At 33.2% G+C, this 26,093-nt stretch overlaps 1 protein-coding gene across 1 annotated transcript in view; it reads right to left on the bottom strand.

Annotated features, from left to right (window-relative positions):
* The window catches only part of LOC141332534 (adhesion G protein-coupled receptor L3-like), a gene marked incomplete at its 3' end in the record, with an annotated part of 176,426 nt that overhangs the window by 32,500 nt on the left and 117,833 nt on the right, over positions 1-26,093 (bottom strand). Inside the window, exons 5-7 of the mRNA XM_073837662.1 lie at positions 24,232-24,335; positions 17,455-17,640; positions 3,443-3,481 (exon numbers count right to left, since the gene is read on the bottom strand). Of these exons, the coding sequence (XP_073693763.1) occupies positions 3,443-3,481; positions 17,455-17,640; positions 24,232-24,335 (329 nt within the window). The remainder of the gene's footprint in view (positions 1-3,442; positions 3,482-17,454; positions 17,641-24,231; positions 24,336-26,093) is intronic.

Below are 26,093 nucleotides of genomic sequence, written 5' to 3' on the forward strand. Positions count from 1 at the left end.
AGCAGAGCTCAAGCAAAAAAGCTTCAGGCGACTGTTGATCTGAGAGCAGCTGTGCTTCTCCAACATGCATTCCTGAATAACACTGAATTAATTCTAACCTATAGCTTACAAATGTGACCTAAAATGAGTTTATTCAAAAGATAATAAGCACAGCTGCTCTCGTTGATGCAAAAACACAGCGTTGTGGGTAATAATGAGGCCGTGAACAAAAATAGATCTCTGGTTAGTAGTTGACCGATAATTGCGTTTGCCTTTGAAAATGCTGCCCTTGCGAAAAAGAAGTGTGCCTAATTGTGTTCAATGTGCACTTGTAGTGTACTTTAAATCTTAAAAGTATAGTTTTAATAAACTGTACCTGCAGATAATATAATATTAATGACATAAAGGCCACTTAAGTCACTTAAAGTGTACTTTAAATCTTAAAAGTATATTTTTAATAAACTGTACCTGCAGATAATATAATATTAATGACATAAAGGTCACTTAAGTGACTTAAAGATTAAGTGTGTTTCTAAACGCACTTAAGTACGCTTTTAAAAAGTCACCTTTATAATGTCATATTAAAAGTTTTATTTTAAGTACACTTTAAATCATCGTTATAACATTCTTTTGTATTGTTTTAAAGAAGTACACTTATTTTGATGTGTTGCGCTTAATTGTGTTGAATGTGCACTTGTAGCGTACTTTAAATCTTAAAAGTATATTTTTAATAAACTGTACCTGCAGATAACATAATATTAATGAAATAAAGGCCACATAAGTGACTTAAAGTGTACTTTAAATCTTAAAAGTATATTTTTAATAAACTGTACGTGCAGATAATATAAGATTAATGAAATAAAGGCCACATAAGTGACTTAAAGATAGACACTTTTTCTTAAGTGTGTTTCTAAACGCACTTAAGTACGCTTTTAAAAAGTGACCTTTATAATGTCAAATTAAAAGTTTTACTTTAAGTACATTTTAAATCATTGCTATAATTTTCTTTTGTTGTGTTTTAAAGAAGTACATTTATTTTGATGTTCTGCGCTTAATTGTGTTTAAATGTGCACTTGTGTACTTTAAATCTTAAAAGGTTTTTTTTAATAAACTGTACCTGCAGATAATATAATATTAATGAAATAAAGGCAACTTAAGGGACTTAAAAAGATAAACATTTCTTAAGTGTGTTTCTAAACGCACTTAAGTACGCTTTTAAAAAGTGACCTTTATAATGTCAAATTAAAAGTTTTACTTTAAGTACATTTTAAATCATTGTTATAATATTATTTTGTCGTGTTTAAAGAAGTATATTTATTTTGATATGTTGCGCTTAATTGCGTTGAATGTGCACTTGTAGTGTACTTTGTCGTGTTTTTTTAATAAACTGTACCTGCAGATAATATAATATTAATGAAATAAAGGGCACTAAAGTGACTTAAAGAGAGAAACTTTTCTTAAGTGTTTCTAAATGCACTTAAGTACGCTTTTAAAAAGTGACCTTTATAATGTTAAATTAAAAGTTTTACTTTAAGTACATTTTAAATCATTGTTATAATATTATTTTGTCGTGTTTAAAGAAGTATATTTATTTTGATATGTTGCGCTTAATTGCGTTGAATGTGCACTTGTAGTGTACTTTGTCGTGTTTTTTTAATAAACTGTACCTGCAGATAATATAATATTAATGAAATAAAGGGCACTAAAGTGACTTAAAGAGAGAAACTTTTCTTAAGTGTTTCTAAATGCACTTAAGTACGCTTTTAAAAAGTGACCTTTATAATGTTAAATTAAAAGTTTTACTTTAAGTACATTTTAAATCATTGTTATAATATTCTTAGCCGTGTTTTAAAGTGACACTTTTTCTTAAGTGACACTTAAGAAAAAGTGTCACTTATTTTGATGTGTTGACTAACATACTTAAATACATGTAAAGTACTTGAGTATCATTTTAACTAAAGTGTGGTATTCAATATTCCATTTAAAGTCAACATATTTTAGATAATATATTGCATATAATATATAGGATGTAATTAAGTCCTATTTAAGTGGGTCAAAAACACTCTAGAGTTCAGCTAATCACATTTAATATACTTTGAAACCATAATACATTTTCATTCAATTGCAATTAACAGTTCACACTTAAGTACATTACAATCAAATAATGCATCGCAAATTTGTTATCTTTGTAATACTGTCAAATTAAAAGTTTTACCCCAAAATATTTTAAAACACTGTTTTAATAATATTTTATCATGCTTTAAGGAAGTATACTTATTTTGATGTGTTGACTAACATACTTAAGCACATGTAATATACTTGATTATGATTTTAACTGTATTTATTATTCAATATTACATTTAAAGTCAACATATTTTAGATATTATATTGTATATAATATATAGGATGTACTTAAGTCCTACCTAAGTGGGTCAAAAGCACTCTAGAGTTTGGCTAATTGAAACTATAATACATTTTCATTTAACTGCACTTAACAGTTCACACTTAAGCATAGTACAATCAAATATTATTCAATATTACATTTAAAGTTAACATATTTGAAATGACAAAATTACAAATTCATCATTACAAATATTTTTAAGCATGACATACCAGTTTCATTAGAAATGACATTTAAGTGTATTTTAGTTTATCATAAATGCTAGTCAGTACCATATTTCAAAGACAACAGATTCAGTTACAAAATAACAATATATAATATTGCCAAAAAAACAATCGGCACTACCAACCTTTCCACACATAAACAAACAGTGTTCCAACCAATCAGCGTCAGGGGTTTGGTGTTGTGGACTTTCGCTCCACCTCCCTCACATCCCAGCACCAGTAGGAAAGTCCACAACACCAAACCCCTGACGCTGATTGGTTGGAACACTGTTTGTTTATGTGTGGAAAGGTTGGTAGTGCCGATTGTTTTTTTTGGCATATCTCGGACCCTAGGCTGACCAGAGAGACGCGTTTTTTTCACAGACAATTTATGGGGCAGGCAGCGAGCGGATCGTGAAGAAAGGTCAGCTGAAATTGACACTTTATGTTTTAGGCTAGAAATCGCTGATACAACCTTTAAGTCCTACTTAAGTGTTCCAAATCACTCTAGAGTTGCATTTATTATAATTTGAAACTACAATATATTTTCATTTAATTGCAATTACAGTTCATACTTATGTTCTTTTACGGTGTATTATTTCCGCATTAAAAGCATGCTAAAGTGCACTTCTTTTCACAAGCGTGTTTCTGTGATCACAGGTTGCGTTCGCTCATGGAAGCGTTTAAAAGTGAGTGGCTTATTATGGGTCATTTTCAAAGGTGGAGGTTTAATTTGGTCAAGGCCTCAAATGACAATGACAGGACCTCACAAAAACACCAGGAGCATGAGGCGGGTGCGAATGAAGAGAAAAGCATGAGACGTGGGATGAAAGCAGTGTAAATATAAAGAGGAAAATACCTGGACGAAATATCGACATGAGCGCTCCCTTTTCTGCAGCTGAAAACCCAAAGAAAAAAACGAACCGCTTTAGTATCAAGCAGAAAATGCGACACTCTCAAGGTCTTTCACACCGAACACAACGAAGCGAATAATCGAAGTGAACAAAAGCAGTAGTTGCTGCAAGGCTAATGCACCTTTCAGTGCCGTATCTGTATTATTTAATGTTTTATTCAATTATTATACAGAATCTGTTGATACAAAGCAGACGTTGTGAAGAGCTCCACAGGAATCCATAGTTTCTATTGAAAACGGCACTGGCGTTTGGTGTGAAAGAGCCTTTGGAAGCACATCAGTTACATGAATCACATCCTACTGAACCCAGAGGAAAAGATTAATCCAGTTTGGCACGAATGAGACTGATCAAACACTTCAACGTGTCAGAAGTGCCCTGCTCAAAAGACGATCGCTGAAAGAGAAATTCAGTAGAAACGTTATATGTTAAATTCAACCCTAAAACAACAAAATGCAATGCAGGAGTCAAAACACAGGTACAAATGAATACAGAAAACTCCTTTATATAAACTCAATACATTGGGCCATATTTTCACAGACATTTGTGTGTAATGTTGAGGAGTTTCTGAGCTGGTTACTGATGGTTTGTTGGATCAGTGGTTGATTAAAGTCGTCACCAAATGACGTTTGCAAAAAGGTACACTCTCAGAAAAAAAAAGGTACAAAAGCTGTCATTCAAAAGTACACATTTGTACCTTGTTGACCCCTAAAGAGTGCAAATTAGTACCTTAAAGGTCCATATTAGTACTTTAATACTACATATTTGCACTTTATTTAAAAGGTGTCACCCTAGTGACAGCTTTTGTACCTTTTTTTTCTAAGAGTGGCATTTCAGAGTCATTTAGCTTGGACGCATTCTTGTCGTTTAGTGGTCATTTGTTATAATGGTTTCTATTTCTGCAGCTTCACAGCTGACAGATCAGGTACTGATGGAGTTTTAATAACATCAAAAAAGTTTAATTTGAGTTTGAATAATATTTGGCGTGGCTTTAATGGTCACAATGAAAGATAGAATGGATCATTTAACTCGGAGCTTAAAAATAAATGGAAAAGGAAGAACATTCAAAATTGAAGTTGTTTTCCCCCTGACAAACACTGTGTGAGACGGTTAGTACGAGTTTTAAATAATAATGTGACAACTGTTTATTTTATTATTTTGATTATGTACTGGATGTGATCCCTGAGCAGTTCGTTGTGACAGTTTTTACTTTTTTATGTTTTTTTGTCGTCATTTCTTAAGATTCTATCCTTTTTCTACACTCTTAAAAATAACGGTTCTTTAAAAGATTCTTCACAGCAGTCCCATAGAAGAACCATTTTTGGTTCCACTAAGAACCATTCAGTCAAAGGTTCTCTAAAGAACCATCTCTTTCTACCTTTTTATAATCTGAAGAACCTTCTTTCGCCACAAAGAACCTTTTGTGAAACAGAAAGGTTCTTCAGATGTTAAAGGTTCTTTATAGAACCATTTAGACAAAAACGGTTCTTCTATGGCATCGGAAGCACCTTTATAAATTCTGAAAGAAATTACCAAGAAAGGCAGAAAAAATACGAATTGCCTTTCGGTTAAATTAACTGATTGACTTCACTAGATTACTAAAAATACACATTATTCTATGGCTATACGTACAATTTCTGTTCAAAAGTTTAGGGTCAGTAAGTTGAATTTGATACTTTTATTCATCAAGGATGCATTTAATTGATCAAAAGTGACAATAAAGACATACATGATGTTACAAAGGATTACTTTTCGAAATACATGCTGTTCTTATGAACTTTATATTAATCGGTGAATCCTGCAAAATAAAATGTATCTTAGTTTTCACAAAAATATTGGGCATCACAACTGTTTTTGGCATTGATAATAATCAAAAATGTTTCTTGAGCAGCAAATCTGTATTAGAATGAATTCTAATTTCTTTCTTGAAATTTCTTTCAAATTAAAAGTTTTACTTTAAGCACATTTTAAATCATCGTTACAATATTCTTTTGTCGTGTTTTAAAGAAGTACACTTATTTTGATGTGTAGCGCTTAATTGTGCTGAATGTGCACTTGTAGTGCACTTTAAATCTTAAAAGTATATTTTAAATAAACTACACCTGCAGAAAATATAACATTAATGAAATAAAGACCACTTAAGTGACTTAAAGACACTTTTTCTTAAGTGTATTCCTAAACGCATTTAAGTGCACTTTTAAAAAGTGACCTTTATCATGTCAAATTAAAAGTTTTACTTTAAGTACATTTTAAATCATCATTATAATAATATTTTTTGGTCATGTTTTAAAGAAGTACACTTATTTTGATGTGCTGTGCTTAATTGTGTTGAATGTGCACTTGTAGTGTACTTTAAATCTTAAAAGGTTTTTTTTAATAAACTGTGCCTGCAGATAATATAACATTAACAAAATAAAGGCCACTTAAGTGACTTAAAGAGAAACACTTTTAAAAAGTGACCTTTATAATTGTCAAATTAAAAGTTTTACTTTAAGTACATTTTAAATCATCGTTATATTTTTTCGGCATGTTTTAAAGAAGTGCACTTATTTTGATGTGTTGTGCTTAATTGTGTTGAATGTGCATTTGTAGTGTACTTTAAATCTTAAAAGTATATTTTTTTAATAAACTGTACCTGCAAATAACATTATATTTATGAAATAAAGGCCACTTAAGTGACTTAAAGAGAGACACTTTTTCTTAAGTGTGTCTCTAAACACACTTAAGTCCACTTTTAAAAAGTAACCTTTATAATGTCAAATTAAAAGTTTTACTTTAAGTATATTTTAAATCATTATTATATATATATATATATATATATATATATATATATATATATATATATCATATCTTTATTAGAATGATTTCTGAAGAATTTTGTGACACTAAAGACTGGAGTAGTGATGCTGAAAATTCAGCTTTGATCACAAGAATAAATTACATTTTACTATATATTCACATAGAGAACCACTATTTTAAATGATAAAAATATTTCACAATTTTTACTGTATTTTTGATCAAATAAATGCAGTCCTGTCGAGCAGAAGAGACTTCTTTCAATCTTTCTGACCTGAAATTTTGAACAGCAGTGCATAAAAACATTTTTTGGCTTGAATTTCCATCAAAAAAACATTTAATTATTGACCACTGGAACAACATATTTCAGTCATGTCAACACACGCAGCCTCACGCTTGATGTTTGTATACATTTAGTCAGAGTGAGGGCGTTTAATCCGGTTTCGGCGTCTTGGAGGACCGGCCTTCAGTCTGACAGCTTTTGATCATCGTTGTGATTGTGCAGAAACTCTTCTCAGTACCACATGAGTAAAGAGCAGCGAGGTTTGTGTGTGTGTGTGTGTGTGTGTGTGTGTGTGTGTGTGTGTGTGTGTGTGTGTGTGTTTGTACGCCATGAATTATTGAGTCTCACAGAGGAAGAGCGAGGGAAGGGAACAGATAAAAATAAATAGCAGGCAGGTCTGTCTCCGCTGGTGCCTGAATGTTAATGCGGCTTGATTCTGGCTGACGGCAGCCATCTTTAGATCATACTACTTTCACTTTTTAGCAGCTCCTGTAAGCGCCTCTTCAGGTCTCTCATCTGTAAACTATCTTGATCTTGATCTTGCCGTCAAAGGTTTACTTGACTGGCAGAGTGTCGAATGTGTTGCTGCCTGTATCTGTACAAAAATCATGATGCTTTGGGAATCAAGTGAGTGGCATCCAGTTAGCATTTTGGAAACGCATTCCGATCAAATAATGTCATAAATTTGTTATTCTGAACAGAGACAATAATTATAAAAAGTTATATGTCATTTCAATCAGTGTTGTTATTGTTTGCGAAAACTAAAACGATGAAAATTAGTTTGCAGTAACCAAAATAAAGATGATATTAGATGTACAATTTTATATATGTATGTTACTTCAGCAACTAATTGAAATAGATTTCCACTGGACTCAAAGTCAAATTAAAATACTAAAATTAAAATTAAACTGAAATAAAAATAAACTAGAAAAACTCAAAAAAGAAATATTTAAAAGAAGAAGAAAAAATATACTCACATAATACAAATTCACTAAAACTAAAATTACAATGACAATTTAAAATATAAATAAAATAAAAGCAAACCCAAAATTGCATTAAATACTATAATAGTATAGAAATAATAATACTAAAACACTGATTTCAACACTAACACAGTATTAGGAAGTAATTAAAATTTGCATAAAAAAAGACTTGCATGTAATTAAAACTTAAACTTAAATATAAATTAATAAAGGAAACTAAACAATTTAAGTTGAAGAAAATTACTAAAATTAAAACTGGAAAACAAATACAATAATATACAAAAAACACAATATATAAAAATGCAAGCCAATGAAAGATATTAATTAATAGTATATAAATAACACTAAAATAATAGAACAGTTGCATGTAATGACATGTGAAAAATATATATATACATATTTTGCTTCGGAAACTAAATGAAATAAGTTGAATTACTAAATTACTTAAACTGAAAAAAAAAAAGCTAAACAGGAAATTGATAAAAAAAATAAATAAATAAAATCACATAACAAAATCACTAAAACTTTTTAATTCAAATAAAACTGAATATATGAAAAATAAAAGCTATTTCAAAATATGAATAAACACTAAAATAGTATATAAATAATACCAAAATCACACAGATGTTTAACAATGAAAAGGATATATAAGAATGCTATGTACACTGCCATTCAAACTTTTGGAATTAGTAAGATTTTTTTAGATGGTTTTTAAAGACATTTCTTATGCTCATCAAGGCTGCATTTATTTGATCAAAAATACAGAAAAAAAACTGTAATATTGTGAAACATTATTTCTATTTAAAATGACTCTTTTCCATGTGAATATATTTTAAAATGTAATTTATTTCTGTGATACAAACCTAAATTTTCAGCATCATTACTCCAGTCTTCAGTGTCACACGCTCCTTCAGAAATCATTCTAATATACTAATTTGTTTTCAATGTTGGAAACCTAATGCAGCACATTTTGAGGATGATCTGAAGCTGTATTTGTCTGAGTAGACGGCTCACACAGAGCTGACATGTTGTAAATCAATGATCCCTGTCCTGAAGCAGATGTCGGTCGACTCTGAAGCTCAAATCAACCAGCTGTGAAATTCGAAGGCAGATTCAGTTTAAAATTACCGCTTCGATTAATTAGCATGAAGAGTGTGACGGCCTCCGTCAGAAAGTGTGAGCGTGACGCGCGCTGATCGCTGTGGAAAGTGAAGTTTGCAGAATTGTGGGTGGAAACGAAGTGTGAATTTCGCAGAAGACGCGTGGAAACAGGTGTTTGTGTTCCACGCTCGGGCGTCCCGATCTGAAAAATGACACTCTTAAAAGCCAAGTTAATTAATTTTGAGCGTTCCTGTAGCTCAGATGTTACAGCCTGATGCTAGAACATCCAAGATGATGGGTTTGATTAAACTGATTTGATTTTTAATTACGAATACGTTATTTTACAGAAACCAGTGGCAGTGCTGTGAATGTGTGTGTTGTCAGGACCCAAAATTCACTTGCTAATGGTAAATGAATTGCAAAAATGTGTCCATCAGTATAGATATACTGGCTGCATTGGAATAAAACTGGACTTTGCATTTTTATGAGTTGAATCCAACTAAACAAATAAATAAATATTTTGAGTTATGCACTTCACTTACACAAACAAGGGACAATATATCATTCTTAAAGGGTCTTTAAAGTTTGCCTTAAAAACCTGTTATGTTTAGGATTGTCATATTTTATTTAATTGCACACTGGTGTAATAAAGTACAAACATCCAGGGTCCAAAATTAAAACTTAAATATGACTAAATGGAAAAATGACATTATTTTTATTAAATTGTTTGGACAACAACAAGCAGAAATGCTAAAATAACTAAAAAAAAAAAAAAAAAAAAAAGATAAATGAAAATATTTTTAGGCACATGACAATTAAATTACTTAAACTAAGAACTAAAATAAAATTAAAATAAAAAACTGAAGGTAAATATAAAAGCTAATTTAAGATTGAGAAAGCCAGACCGGAGAGTTTGAAAAAGTTTAAAAATTGTAAAAAGTTTAGTTTTTAAAAAGTTTTTTAAAAGTTTTAAGTTTGATGGTTTTCACTTGAAATAGTTTGAAGTTTAAAGTAGTTTTAAAAGGTTAAAGGGATGGTTCGGAGTAGATTTGACTTCATTGCTATGCACTCCGAAGCCCATGTAAATACCCCATCTGAAGTTTTTTTTTTTACCTTAGTCGAACATTGAGGGAGATATCAATGGTTTGCTACAGCCGTACATCACATGTACCATGTACGGCTGTAGCAAGCCATTCGAAAAACTCTGATATCTCCCTCAATGTTTGACTAAGGTAAAAAAAAAACTTCGGATGGGGTATTTACATGGGCTTCGGAGTGCATAGCAATGAAGTCAAATCTACTCCGAACCATCCCTTTAAAGTTTGAATACTTTGAAGGCAATACAGTCTGTCAGAGATAGATTACTAGCAAGTTCTTAGCATAATTAGCATATTGCTAGCATGATTAACAAGTTACTAGCATGTTTCTAACATGATTAACAAGTTGCTAGTATGTTGCTAACATATTTCAAGCATGATTAGCAAGTTACTAGCATGTTTCTAGCATGATTATCAAGTCGTTAACATATTTTTAGCATGCTTCTAGCATGATTAGCTAGTTACTAGCATGTTTCTAACATGATTATCAAAGTGTTAACATATTGTTATCATGTGTCTACCATGATTAGCAAGTTGCTAGTTTGTTGCTTACATATTTCTAGCATGATGAACAAATTACTAGCATGTTTCTAACATGATTAGCCAGTTGCTAGTATGTTGCAAACATAATTCTAGCATGATTATCAAGTTACTGGCATGTTTCTAGCATGATTAGCAACTTGTTAGTATGTTGCAAACATAATTCTAGCATGATTAGCAAGTTATTAGCATGTTTCTAGCATGATTTGCAAGTTACTAGCATGTTTCTAGCATGATTATCAAGTCGTTAACATATTGTTAGCATGTTTTAGCATGATTAACAAGTTACTAGCATGTTTCTAACATGATTATCAAAGTGTTAACGTATTGTTAGCATGTTTCTAACATTTTTGTTTCTAACATTTTCATGATTAGCAAGTTGCTAGTTTGTTGCTTACATATTTCTAACATGATGAGCAAATTACTAGCATGTTTCTAGCATGATTAGCAAGTTGTTAGTATGTTGCTAACATAATTCTAGTATGATTAACAAGTTACTAGCATGTTTCTAACATGATTAGCAAGTTGCTAGCATGTTTCTAGCATGATTAGCAAGTTGCTAGTTTGTTGCTTACATATTTCTAACATAATTAACAAGTTACTAGCACGTTTCTATCATGATTATCAAGTTGCTAGTATGTTGGTAACATTTCTAGCATGATTAACAAGTAACATATTGTTAGCATGTTTCTAGCATGATTAGCAGAAAGATATAGCAACTGGAGTGAGATCAGTCTAAAGATCTGGGCTGAGTTTGGAGTTTGTAGAGTTAAAACTCTAGGAGGAGTAGCAGTCAGAAATGTTAGTCTCAGAAAAATAATAATAATAAGTTTAAATAGCATTTGAGTAAGTTGGCTTTCTCAAGCCAATTAAATAATGCCTCACCAAATTAATCAACAGCCTAAACGCTGCAGTTCCTAACAAAGTTATTGGCCAACTATTTTATTTACTCACCAAAGCCAAGTTTTACTGGCACTCTGTGTCTTGGATTGTTAATTTTGGACCCTGAGCATAATATTAATACACTCACACACTCGCACACAACGTCTGAATGAATGGTCTTTGTTCTGTGAGTGTCTGAAGACAAACTACACGCAGGTCTGGAGAAAACAGCGTCAAAGCGAACCTCTTTAACTCTGCAGAAACTTTAATAACGCTGGCGATTATTCATGCCGCATAATGTTCTCGGAGCGATAGGAGCCTCAGGACGGCGAGAGTTTCTCTTCGCCCAAGTTAAGCCTATTTTTAAACAGACGGCTGACTGCGGGGAGAAACACAGGGGATCATTCATCCTGACAAACACGGACATCATTAAAAAAACACCCACTGCTCCCTCCTCCTGCTCTCCGTACCGACTGCATCAAAGAGGACGCTCCCCGCTCCCGCTTTATCTGCCTGCCGTTTCCTGTCCGTTTCTCTTCTGGTGAAATCAAACATAATAAGAAGAAGTAGGGCTGTTGATTTAATGCATTAAGTTGGTGTGATTAATAATGGAAAATCCCGTCCCACCCAGACCTGTGCGTCATCTCGCATTGATGCAGTCGCTGACGAACACGATGCAGGACGACTGACTGCATGAGGTAGCCTACAGAATGCAGTTAAATGCCATAAAATTCAAGATCAGAGGGCAAAAATGCCCTTGTATGAGTTGTGTCTTATATTCATATCATTTGATATAGTTTGTATCTGAACCCCCTGAATTTCTGCAGGATTACTGAAGGTCAGCCGTTTGAACAAATCATGTGAGCCAATGATTCAGTGACTTGTTCATAAAGACAGTCACTTGCTTCATTTCTGAACAGAATTAGCTGTTTGAACAAATCTTTTGAGCCAATGATTTAGTGACTCTTTCATAAAGACAGTCACCTGCTTCATTTCTAAATGAATCAGCCATTTTAATGAAATAAATCAGCCAATGATTTAGTGGCTCATTCATAAAGACAGTCACTTGCTTCATTTTTGAATGAATCAGCCATTTTAATTAATTAAATCAGCCAATGATTCAGTGACTCGTTCAAAAAGACAGTCACCTGCTTCATTTCTAAATGAATCAGCCATTTTAATGAAATAAATTAGCCAATGATTTAGTGGCTCATGCATAAAGACAGTCAACTTGCTTAATTTCTGAATGGATCAGCCATTTTAATGAATTAAATCAGCCAATGATTCAGTGACTCGTTCATAAAGACAGTCACCTGCTTCATTTTTAAATGAATCAGCCATTTGAGTGAATCAAGTTAGCCAATGATTCAGTGACTCGTTCATAAAGACAGTCACTTGCTTCATTTCTGAACAGAATTACCTGTTTGAACAAATCTTTTGAGCCAATGAGTTAGTGACTCTTTCATAAAGACAGTCACTTGCTTCATTTTTGAATGAATCAGCCGTTTGAGCGAATCAAGTTAGCCAATGATTCAGTGACTCGTTCATAAAGACAGTCACTTGCTTCATTTCTGAATGAATCAGCCGTTTTAATGAATTGAATCAGCCAATGATTCAGTGACTCATTCATAAAGACAGTCACCTGCGTATTTTTTTAAACGAATCAGCTGTTTGAGCGAATCAAGTTAGCCAACGATTCAGTGACTAGTTTATAAAGTCAGTCACTTGCTTCATTTTTAAATGAATCAGCCATTTGAGGGAATCAAGTTAGCCAATGATTCAGTGACTCGTTCAAAAAGACAGTCACCTGCTTCATTTCTAAATGAATCAGCCATTTTAATGAAATAAATTAGCCAATGATTTAGTGGCTCATGCATAAAGACAGTCAACTTGCTTAATTTCTGAATGGATCAGCCATTTTAATGAATTAAATCAGCCAATGATTCAGTGACTCGTTCATAAAGACAGTCACCTGCTTCATTTTTAAATGAATCAGCCATTTGAGTGAATCAAGTTAGCCAATGATTCAGTGACTCGTTCATAAAGACAGTCACTTGCTTCATTTCTGAACAGAATTACCTGTTTGAACAAATCTTTTGAGCCAATGAGTTAGTGACTCTTTCATAAAGACAGTCACTTGCTTCATTTTTGAATGAATCAGCCGTTTGAGCGAATCAAGTTAGCCAATGATTCAGTGACTCGTTCATAAAGACAGTCACTTGCTTCATTTCTGAATGAATCAGCCGTTTTAATGAATTGAATCAGCCAATGATTCAGTGACTCATTCATAAAGACAGTCACCTGCGTATTTTTTTAAACGAATCAGCTGTTTGAGCGAATCAAGTTAGCCAACGATTCAGTGACTAGTTTATAAAGTCAGTCACTTGCTTCATTTTTAAATGAATCAGCCATTTGAGGGAATCAAGTTAGCCAATGATTCAGTGACTCGTTCAAAAAGACAGTCACCTGCTTCATTTCTAAATGAATCAGCCATTTTAATGAAATAAATTAGCCAATGATTTAGTGGCTCATGCATAAAGACAGTCAACTTGCTTAATTTCTGAATGGATCAGCCATTTTAATGAATTAAATCAGCCAATGATTCAGTGACTCGTTCATAAAGACAGTCACCTGCTTCATTTTTAAATGAATCAGCCATTTGAGTGAATCAAGTTAGCCAATGATTCAGTGACTCGTTCATAAAGACAGTCACTTGCTTCATTTCTGAACAGAATTACCTGTTTGAACAAATCTTTTGAGCCAATGAGTTAGTGACTCTTTCATAAAGACAGTCACTTGCTTCATTTTTGAATGAATCAGCCGTTTGAGCGAATCAAGTTAGCCAATGATTCAGTGACTCGTTCATAAAGACAGTCACTTGCTTCATTTCTGAATGAATCAGCCGTTTTAATGAATTGAATCAGCCAATGATTCAGTGACTCATTCATAAAGACAGTCACCTGCGTATTTTTTTAAACGAATCAGCTGTTTGAGCGAATCAAGTTAGCCAACGATTCAGTGACTAGTTTATAAAGTCAGTCACTTGCTTCATTTTTAAATGAATCAGCCATTTGAGGGAATCAAGTCAGCCAACGATTCAGTGACTCTTTATAAAGTCAGTCACTTGCTTAATTTCTGAATGAATAAGCCATTTTAATGAATTGAATCAGCCAATGATTTAGTGACTCATTCATAAAGACAGTCACTTGCTTCATTTCTGAATGAATCAGCCGTTTATGCAAATCAAGTGAGCAAATGATTCAGTGACTCAGTCATAAAGACAGTCACTTGCTTCATTTCTGAATGAATAAGCCATTTCAATGAATTGAATCAGCCAATGATTCAGTGACTCATTCATAAAGACAGTCACTTGCTTCATTTATGAATGAATCAGCCATTTGAGCTAATCAAGTTAGCCAACGATTCATTGACTAGTTCATAAAGTCAGTTACTTGCTTCACTTCTGAATGAATCAGCCTTTGAATGAAACTAATTAGGCAATGATTCAGTTACTCATTCATAAAGACAGTCATTTGCTTGGTTTCTGACAAAATCCAAAATCATTTGAACAAATCAAGTGAACCAATGTTTCAGTGCCTTGTTCATAAAACACTAACTTGCTTCAACTCTTAATGAATCATCTGTTTGAATGAATTAAGTGAGTTACTGATTCATGTGACTTGCGGCCACCTACTGACATTTTTTGTTTACTTTAATATATAATATTAATATTTCAAAATTCAAATATGTATAATAAATTGGTCTAGACCAGACTTATCCGTCATGCGCCCACTGGGGTCCAGATACGTCATACTGGTTTGACTCACATTGTTTGGTTTTCAGCCTCAGGCGACACGTCCACCTACTGTTTGATGTGTATTGAACATAAAAATGGCACAAAATCCACACGCTCCAAATTGATTGGCTGCTGTCTAGCATTTTATTCAAGGTAAAGTTTTTTATCAGTCCACCTGGACACAATTTCAAAGCTAGCAGGTTGATACAATGAGTCTATGTGAGTTAGAAAAACTCACTCATTTGAAAACATTCATGAAATTCATGGCATTGAGTGTCTGAAAGACATTCTTGGTGGCAAATTTTCAAGGATATCATGCTATGTCAGCTGGATATCTTTGAAAACACCGGGATTTTCATTCAATTCTGTGAACTATTAATTAAAAGAGACTATGTTACGCGATATTTGATAAGGGTCTGTTATTGTCTGTTATAGTCTTCAAACACATTATCGTCTCCAATTACCTTTATCATCTTTATTATCATCTCCAATACTGTTATTGTCTCTGTTATCACCTCCAATACCATTAAAGACTCTGTTATCTTCTCAATAAGTTATTGTCTCTGTTGCTTTGTACTGTCATCGTCTTTATTGTCTCCAATACCGTTATCATCTCTGTTATCTTGTTAATACTTTTATCATCTGTTATCATCTCCAATATTCTTATCATCTTTGTTATTGTCTCAATACTGTTATTGTCTCCATTATCATTTCCAATACCATTTTCATCTCTGTCATCTTCTCAATACTTTTATCATCTCCGTTATAGACTCCAATACCGTTATCATCTCCAATACCAATACCCTCTTTGTTATTGTTTTAATAGTTATCCTCTCTGTTAATTTGTTAATACTGTTATTGTTGTACACCTTTGTTGTTTCCAATACAATTATGATCTCTGTTATTGTCTCAATACTGTTATCATCTGTTAGCATCTCTGATACCATTTTCATCTGTTATCGTCTTCAATACCATTATAGTTTCTGTCATAGTTCCAATACTTTATCGTCTCTATTATTGTCTCAATACTGTTGTTGTCTCTGTTATCATCTCCAATACCGTTATCATCTCTGTTATTGTCTCAATACTGTCATTATATGGAATTATCATGTCCATTACCGTTATCCTCTCTGTTATCATATTAATACAGTTATCATCTCCTTTGTAATTTCTAATACCGTTATCTTCTGTTATTGTCTCCAATACCATTATCATCTCTGTTATCATCTCCTTTATCGTCTCCAATACTGTTATCGTCTCTTTTATTGTCTCAATATTGTTATCATGTCTGTTATCATTTCCAATACCATTATAGTCTCTGTTATAGTTCCAATACTGGTCTCAATATTGTTATTGGCTCCATTTTCATCTCCGTTACCATTATCGTCTTTATAGAGTTATTACCTTCTTTGTTATTTTAGTACCGTCATCATCTCTGTTATCGTCTCAATACTCTTATCATCTCTGATAACGTTATCATCTCTCAATACAGTTACCATCACTTTTGTTGTTTTCAATATCGTTATCATCACTGTTATTGTCTCCAATACCGTTATCATCTCTTTTATCATCTTAATACAGTTATCATCTCTGTTATCATTTCCAATACTGTTATCATCTCTGTTATTGTCTCCAATACCGTTATCATTGCTTTTATCGTCTTAATACAGTTATCATCTCTGTTATCATTTCCAATACTGTTATCATCTCTTTTATCATCTTAATACAGTTATCATATCTGTTATCATTTCCAATACCGTTATCAACTCTGTTATTGTCTCCAATGATATTATCATCTCTGTTAAAGTCTAAATGTTGTTATCATATCTGTTATCATCTCCAATACCTTTATCATCTGTTTTATTATATCAATATTGTTATCATCTCTATTATCGTCTCCAATAATGTTATCATCTCTGTTTTTGTCTCAACACCGTTATCGTCTCAATACTGTTATTGACGCCGCTATCGTCTCCAATACCGTTATCCTCTCTGGTATAGTCTCAATACCATTATCGTCTCCATTTTTCTTGCACTTCTTTAATAAGATAAAAGGTCTAGTGCACCTGTGAGTATCTGTGTAATGTGCAGGATAATGTCAGAACGATGAATGATCAGGACTTTTTGCTCATTGCTGCTGTATTCTCTCTGCTCTCTTTCTTCTCACATTACCGAATCATTTCAACTCAAATCAATATTTCATGTCCCTTTATTTATTTATCTGGTAAGTAGCCATGTAATGAGCTTTGCGCCGGGGTCCCGATCAACCGGTCAGGGTTTATTTTGTGAAAATAACCGTCTGACTGTACATCCATTACATATTCCTCACTGTTTGTCTGTGAAATAATCAGTTCGGGATGTTCTGACCTCACAGTCCAAACACCTTTTATACTAATTTCTGTGCAACCATTTTATTGTAAAGCAGTATGAAAGATTTCAGATAGCAATATGTAACCATAGTGTTGTATGTCAGATGCAGTACCTTGTTAAGGCTTCTGGCGGCGCTGTCCTTTCCCCCAGGGGTGAGATTCCTGAGCTGGACGTCCAACAGGTCAATCAGGTGACCCATGGCCCGGACAGTGTAGGTGATGTCACCCGCATGCATGTGACCCTTGGTCTGTTCGGAAAGCTCACGGGAGATTATGGCTGCAGGTTCACCCGCTCTGATCTACAACACAAACACACACAGATTGAGAGTTTGTCACACTGTCACACTTTCAGGCTAATCAACCAACAAATTGCTTAGTTCCAGCTGTCTGTGCATGTTAAACTGGTATAAGAGAATGTGTTTAGCATCGATAAAATTGCATTGCCTTAAACATTTATCTACACAAAAAGATGTGAAATGTCACAGATAGGGGTGTAACAGTTCACAAAATTCACAGTTCGGTTCAATACGACACGAGTGTCAAGGTTCAGTTCAGTACATTCGGTACAAGCTTAATTGGTTACGTCGCAATGTTGGGAATATTTCTGACTTAAACCATGAAGGCGAGCCAATGGATATCGCACAAGCAACATGCAAACGAATCTACTTCAGTGTGCTGATAGCGCTAACCAGTGGCGTAGCAGGTCAGCCCCAGGCCCATATGCAAAAAATTTGTACGGGCCTCTCAATCATTATGGGCTCCAACTCGATTAACATAACGTTACGTGAGTATTCACAAGCTGTTTTATTTACGGTATACATGCTTGGAAATAATATTTAACGTTTTCAAGTCCATTCATTATTCTAGTCTCAGCCTATAAATTCTGTCAATTTTATGATAAAATACAAACAATAAATGTGTTTTTACACCCTTTAGTTTGTAGTGAGATAACTACATTCGCCTCAGATCAAGCAGCATGTGAATCAATGATCTTTTCCTTTTTAATATTTGCAGTACGAAATAAACATGGAAAAATATTTGAATGCATGTTTAAAAAAAATGAACACAATGTCTCATGAAATCGATCAATCAGAGTAAAAAAAGTCAATAAAACATCTTGTGAAAAAGTCAAAATAATAGCCTACCTCAGAAAAGCCAACAAGCCTATAACTTTGCCAACAATGCTTTATTTTTTATTATTTATAAATCAGAAAGTTAACGGAGTTGAAGCCTATGTTTTATGTGGTATATGTAAGGACAGGTTTGATGCCACTGACTTGTTTTTTGGGGGGCGGAGTAGGCAGAATTGTCGCATTAATTTTAGGCAATATAACATGATTTTATTACATAAATTCTTTGTGGCAAAAATTTGCTGAGTTTCAGATTATTTTTGTGGAGCGCTCCTCGTCAAGACAGACGGCAGAAAGCGTGTGTTTGTTTTCTTTAGCTATTTTACAATAGCACAATGTTTTGTTGATATTGTGAGTGCTCACAAATAAGAGAAGACCTTTTGCACTTCCGAATGATATATTACTCTTACCTTTATGAGCAAAAATGATGGCGTATTTTAGGTTTCCACTGTTATTAAGAAAAAATGCAAATAATTGCACTGGTGTTTCCCGCACAAATGATTGGATGTGTGTCTAACAGTGCACATTTATCTAGGTTAAATGTTTAAATTAATATTGTGAAACGCATTAAGTGTTTTATGTCTATAGATTGTATTTTAGGCAAGGCTAAATTGATCAAACATGCTCAACTCATTGCCGCTGGCCGCTTGGTCATTGCCCTGCATACCCAGACTGTTTTCATTTATTCCATAAATATTTCTCGTGTGGCCCCTACATAGTGAAAAAAATAAAATAAAAAATGTGAAGAAATGTATTTTGTGTTAAACAGGTTGTTTCTAGTCGGTGCTTGAAATAAAAGCTTTTTATTTCATTGATTTTTATAGATGACTGCAATGTTAATATTTTGATTATAGGTCTATAATTCATTGTATAATACACCTGTTTTAACACATTTCATACACGTTAAGCTCTTTTATTTTCCAAATGTAATAGGATTAGTCCAACGAATCGTTCAGTTTGTAATGTGTACTGAACCGAAAGCATCGTACCGAAAAGTTCAATACGAATATGTGTATCGTTACACCCCTAGTCACAAAGATTAAGTGGTGAAAAATTAGCTGTTCATTTCATATCTGGTTCATTTACACCAAGCCTCTGAATGAAGTGATTCAGTAAAGCGATTATTCTGCAGGTGTGGGTTTATGTGTGGATGATGGTCAGCAAAACTGAAGGTGTTGGGATAGGTGTTAATGTTCCTGTAGCTTAAACAGCAGAGCGTGACGATAAACAACACCAAGGTCATCATCGGTTTGAGTCTCAATCACTGCATGTATGAAAATATGAATGCTATTTATTTGTTTGTGTGTTTGTTTATAAATATCAGCTTTACAAGAAGATTTACAGTCAATTTTACCATGAAGACATAGTGTTTTTGTATTGCATTTATATTGATTTTGCATGAGTTTGCATTCCTGACAGAATAACTCAAAGCTCAAGATCAAATCAGAATCCATATGTATTCTAATGTTTCTGTAATAGCTGCTTAAAAATATACTCCACTGTATGTATGTATGTGTATATAGATAGCATGATGTGAGGTCAGTAGACCAGTCTCTCAAACACATGCATCTCAATGGCAGTATTTCCCATCGCTCATTCTCTGCCGATCAGATCATTCTCCAGTGTTTGTCTGCTAGAGGCAGCTGAAGATGTGAGAAGTGAATGACTCTTGACTTTTCCAGACAGTGCAGCTCTGCTCTTTCAAGTCGTGGTAAAATCACAAGCACAGACGAGAGCCACGTACTCTCGTGTTGAGTTTAATCACAACACTCCTCCAGCTAAAGGAAGAGATGTGTTTATTTGCTAATGACACGCAACTAAAGATGTTGTCTTCTGGGCTGCCTGCTGGGTCTATACACACACACACACACACACTCATTTCATATTCGCAAAACTGTAGGATTGATTTGAGCAAACAGCTTATTTATGTCAGCGGTACATGAACAAAGGTAGAAGGAAATTATGAAAGACATTATTTGTAGCTTCCTACTTATATGATGCTACAGGATACATCTGCTTTAGTGTTCATTATTTAAATATATATAATTTTCAAAAAAAAAAAACAGCTTAAAGAATGTGAACAAGTAAATAGTTAAGTAAATAAGTGTGAAAAAGAGAAAGTGATGAATATGGCTAGTGATGGTTTGATTAACAATTCTGGTTACATTCTACACTATAACCAAGCTGACTCATTCAGCCCAGTGTTTTTTTTTTTAAGATTAAGTTTTTTAATCTAATTTTACATTTTATTTCTTTCACTTTTTTATTATATTACAGAAAAGGATTTGTCCAACAAGAGAAGCTTGCACACATAATTATCTTACAAAATGCTTTATTCAGAGGCCAAAAAGTGAAAAAGTGCAACACGCTCAGTACAAACTCAAAAGTTATTTACAAAAAAAGTAACTGATTCACAAAAAGTGCAACATGCACAGTTCAAAGGCAAATCATTACTGATTCATAATAAACTGCATAAAAGTACATGTTGCCGATTCATAAAACAGTGCAAAAAAGTGCAGCTCAGTGCAAAGGCAAAACATTACTGATTCATAATAAACTGCAAAAAGTACAACGGTGCAAAAAAGTGCAACATGCTCAAAACAAAGGCAAAACATTACTGATTTATAAAAATGTGCAAAAAAGTGTAAAATGCGCAGTGAAAAGGCAAAACATTACTGATTCAAAAACATGCAACATTACCGATTCATAAAACAGTGCAAAAAGTACAAAGGCAAAACATTACTGATTTATAAAAAAAAGTGCAAAAGAGTGCAAAATGCTCAGTGAAAAGGCAAGACATTACTGATTCATAATAAACTGCAAAAAGTACAACGGCGCAAAAAAAAGTGCAACATGCTCAAAACAAAGGCAAAACATTACTGATTTATAAAAAAAAAGTGCAAAATGCTCATTAAAAAGGCAAGACATTACTGATTTTTTTAAGTGCAAAATGCGCAGTGAAAAGGCAAAACATTACCGATTCAAAAACATGCATCGTTACCGATTCATAAAACAGTGCAAAAAGTACAAAGTCAAAACATTACTGATTTATAAAAAAAAGTGCAAAAGAGTGCAAAATGCTCAGTGAAAAGGCAAGACATTATTGATTTTTCTAAAATGCAAAATGCTCAGTGAAAAAGACAAAACATTACTGATTCATAATAAATTGCAAAAAAAGTACAACGTATAAAAACAGTGCAAAAAAGTGCAGCTAAGTGGAAAGGCAAAACATTACAGATTTTTTTTTAAGTGAAAACTGCTCAGCGCAAAGGCAAAAACATTACTAATTCATAATAAATTGCAAAAAAGTGCAACATGTTACCAATTCAACAGTGCAAAAAAGTGCAACATGCTCAGTGCAAAGGCAAATCATTATTGATTCATAATAAACTGCAAAAAGTACAACGGTGCAAAAAAGTGCAACATGCTCAAAACAAAGGCAAAACATTACTGATTTATAAAAATGTGCAAAAAAGTGCAAAATGCGCAGTGAAAAGGCAAAACATTACCGATTCAAAAACATGCATCGTTACCGATTCATAAAACAGTGCAAAAGGTACAAAGTCAAAACATTACTGATTTATAAAAAAAAGTGCAAAAGAGTGCAAAATGCTCAGTGAAAAGGCAAGACATTACTGATTTTTTTTAAAGTGCAAAATGCTCAGTGAAAAAGACAAAACATTACCGATTCATAATAAACTGCAAAAAAGTGCAACGTATAAAAACAGTGCAAAAAAGTGCAGCTAAGTGGAAAGGCAAAACATTACAGATTTTTTTTAAGTGCAAACTGCTCAGCGCAAAGGCAAAAACATTACTAATTCATAATAAATTGCAAAAAAGTGCAACATGTTACCAATTCAACAGTGCAAAAAAGTGCAACATGCACAGTTCAAAAACAAAAGGCAAAATATTTATTAAAAAAATTGCAACATGCTCAGCACAAAAGCAAAACATTACTGGTTCATACAAAACTTTACTGATTCATAATAAATTGCAAAGTGCAACATGTTACGGATTCATAAAACAGTGCAAACTTTTTGCAAAGGCAAATCATTACTGATTCATAATAAACTGCATAAAAGTACATGTTGCCAATTCATAAAACAGTGCAAAAAAGTGCAGCTCAGTGCAAAGGCAAAACATTACTGATTCATAATAAATTGCAAAAAAGTGCAACATGTTACCAATTCAACAGTGCAAAAAAGTGCAACATGCTCAGTGCAAAGGCAAATCATTACTGATTCATAATAAACTGCAAAAAGTACAACGGTGCAAAAAAGTGCAACATGCTCAAAACAAAGGCAAAACATTACTGATTTATAAAAATGTGCAAAAAAGTGTAAAATGCGCAGTGAAAAGGCAAAACATTACTGATTTATAAAAATGTGCAAAAAAGTGTAAAATGCGCAGTGAAAAGGCAAAACATTACTGATTTATAAAAAAAAGTGCAAAAGAGTGCAAAATGCTCAGTGAAAAGGCAAGACATTACTGATTTTTTTAAAAGTGCAAAATGCTCAGTAAAAAAGACAAATCATTACTGATTCATAATAAACTGCAAAAAGTACAACGGCGCAAAAAAAGTGCAACATGCTCAAAACAAAGGCAAAACATTACTGATTTATAAAAAAAGTGCAAAATGCTCATTAAAAAGGCAAGACATTACTGATTTTTTTAAAAGTGCAAAATGCTCAGTGAAAAGGCAAGACATTACTGATTCATAATAAACTGCAAAAAGTACAACGGCGCAAAAAAAGTGCAACATGCTCAAAACAAAGGCAAAACATTACTGATTTATAAAAAAAGTGCAAAATGCTCATTAAAAAGGCAAGACATTACTGATTTTTTTAAGTGCAAAATGCGCAGTGAAAAGGCAAAACATTACCGATTCAAAAACATGCATCGTTTACCGATTCATAAAACAGTGCAAAAAGTACAAAGTCAAAACATTACTGATTTATAAAAAAAAAGTGCAAAAGAGTGCAAAATGCTCAGTGAAAAGGCAAGACATTATTGATTTTTTTTAAAGTGCAAAATGCTCAGTGAAAAAGACAAAACATTACTGATTCATAATAAATTGCAAAAAAAGTGCAACGTATAAAAACAGTGCAAAAAAGTGCAGCTAAGTGGAAAGGCAAAACATTACAGATTTTTTTTTTAAGTGCAAACTGCTCAGCGCAAAGGCAAAAACATTACTAATTCATAATAAATTGCAAAAAAGTGCAACATGTTACCAATTCAACAGTGCAAAAAAGTGCAACATGCTCAGTGCAAAGGCAAAATATGACTAATTTATAATAAATTGCAAAAAATGCAACATGTTACTAATTCATAAAACAATGCAAAAAAGTGCAAAATGCTCAGTGCAAAGGCAAAACATTACTGATTCATAAAAAGTGCAAAGATGTGCAACATGCTCAGTGTAAAAACAATAGGCAACGTATTCATAAAAGGTTCAAAAAGGTGCAACGTGCTCAGTGCAAAGACAATGTAATATGGATAAAAACATTTTGTTATTTCTCATGTGTGCAAGCTTCTTTTGTTGGACTTGTTGGTTATAACGCTACCAAAAGTATTTTCCATTTGCAAACGTGGACATTTCATGACTTTCTTGCCCGTCTTTGATAATAGTTTCAGTTAACAATAACGACACTGGCTTGACTATTCAAATGACAGGTCCATCTGGTCTTTACCGTTTGTGAAAATGAGGCTTACTGTACATTATTCCATACATATGTTTGATTGTGTGTGTGTTTCTCAAACCTTCTGGTTGATGATGTTGACCCATGTGGAGGTGCAGTTGCTGAGGTCGGGCCCCTGTTGGTCCCACAGTCCCTCAGGCCCCAGACAGGTGAACACAGCCATCCCTGCACACAAAAAACAGCCGTTATTGTTTGTTCATATCACGCTGTACACACACACACACACACACACACACACACACACACACACACGCACATCAATGTCCTTCACTGCTGCTTTCACAGATGACAAGAAACACTTTCAAACGTCTGTGATCATAAAAGAATGTGTAATTACTTCCTCTGATGGAGATAAAATCACTGCAGCGTGTGTGTGTGTGTGTGTGTGTGTGTGTGTGTGTGTGTGTGTGTGTGTGTGTGTGTGTGTGTGTGTGTGTGTGTGTGTGTGTGTGTGTGAGCTCTAACTACAGCCAGATGCAGAGATGTGTGTGTGTGAGTATGTGTGTGTTCGTTCCCTGGAGAGCACTGGTAAAGGTCAATTAAAGCTCGTGGAGAGAGACATCTCATTCTCAGCTCTAATTAGAAGGACAGAAGAGGGAAAAAATGTCATATTCTTCCAGTCGGGTGACTGTATCGGCACTCAGGTGAGATCACTGACACACACACCAGATGCACACACACACACACACACACACACACACACACACACACACACACGGATAACAGCAGTGTGATAAAAGACTACCCTGCAAAAATGCTTTTCTTACTTAGATTTTTAGTCTTGTTTCGAGCCAAAATATCTAAAAATTCTTAAATCAAGAAGGATTATCTAGACAAGTAAAAATTAAATTTTGTTTTCAGAAAAAAACAAGTAAAAATTAAGTTTTTTTTTTTTTTACATTTAAATTTTTAAATTTAGAGTTTTTGCTTAGATCAAGCAAAATAATCTGCCAATGGGACAAGCAAAAAAATCTTATTTCAAACAGAAAACGAAATTAATTTTTCTTACCGCATTGGCAGATTATTTTGCTTGTTTCAATCAAAAACGCACTTAATTTTGACTTGTTTTTTTCTGAAAACAAGACAATAATTTTTACTCTTCTAGGAAATCCTTCTTGATTGAAGAATTGTTCGATATTTTGCCTGGAAACAAGACAAAAAATGTGTGTATGTTCAATAAACACGTCAAAATAAATTTACAAAAGTGATTTTATGTTCATAGAAAGCACATTAAATGTACGTAAAGTGTCTACTTTTAAAGTTTCAAATTAGTTTTTGGAGAATAAAATGTCAAAATTAGGTTGAAATAATGTTGCATTGTCATTCAGTGTAACACAATATTTATATTCAAACATGCTTATTCTGACTTGTGCATATTAAAAAATATAAAAGAATAAGGGAGCATATTAATTTTTATTGTATTTTAAATAGTGTAAAAAATCTTACTGATAAATGGTCAAAATTGTAAAAAAAATTTAATTACAACTAATTAGTAGTTGGGGTTAAAGGAATTTGTCATGTATATATATATGTATATACATATATATATATATATATATATATATATATATATATTAGGGGTGGGCATAGATTAATTTTTTTAATCTAGATTAATCTAGATTAAATCTTGAAATTAATCTAGATTAATCTAGATTAAAATGGCTAATTTGAATTCTTCTGAAGGCATTCAGAATATGTGTGCTACCCAAATAATGACTAAAAGTAAGTCTTTGAGAACGGGTTTCTCAAGCCAGGTGGCGCATTAGATCAGGCGCTCATCTCCTGTTTCCAAAATGCATTACAAACTGCTTGACAATTGCATTTACAACACAATTAACTATACAAACTTGTGTAACCAAGTACTTCTGCGCAAAACGCTGTACGACGTGCGCGTTCCAGTAAAATATACAGGCGCGCGGGTAT

The sequence above is a fragment of the Garra rufa genome, chromosome 3, assembly GCF_049309525.1.
Source record: "Garra rufa chromosome 3, GarRuf1.0, whole genome shotgun sequence".
Classification (NCBI taxonomy): Eukaryota; Metazoa; Chordata; class Actinopteri; order Cypriniformes; family Cyprinidae; genus Garra; species Garra rufa.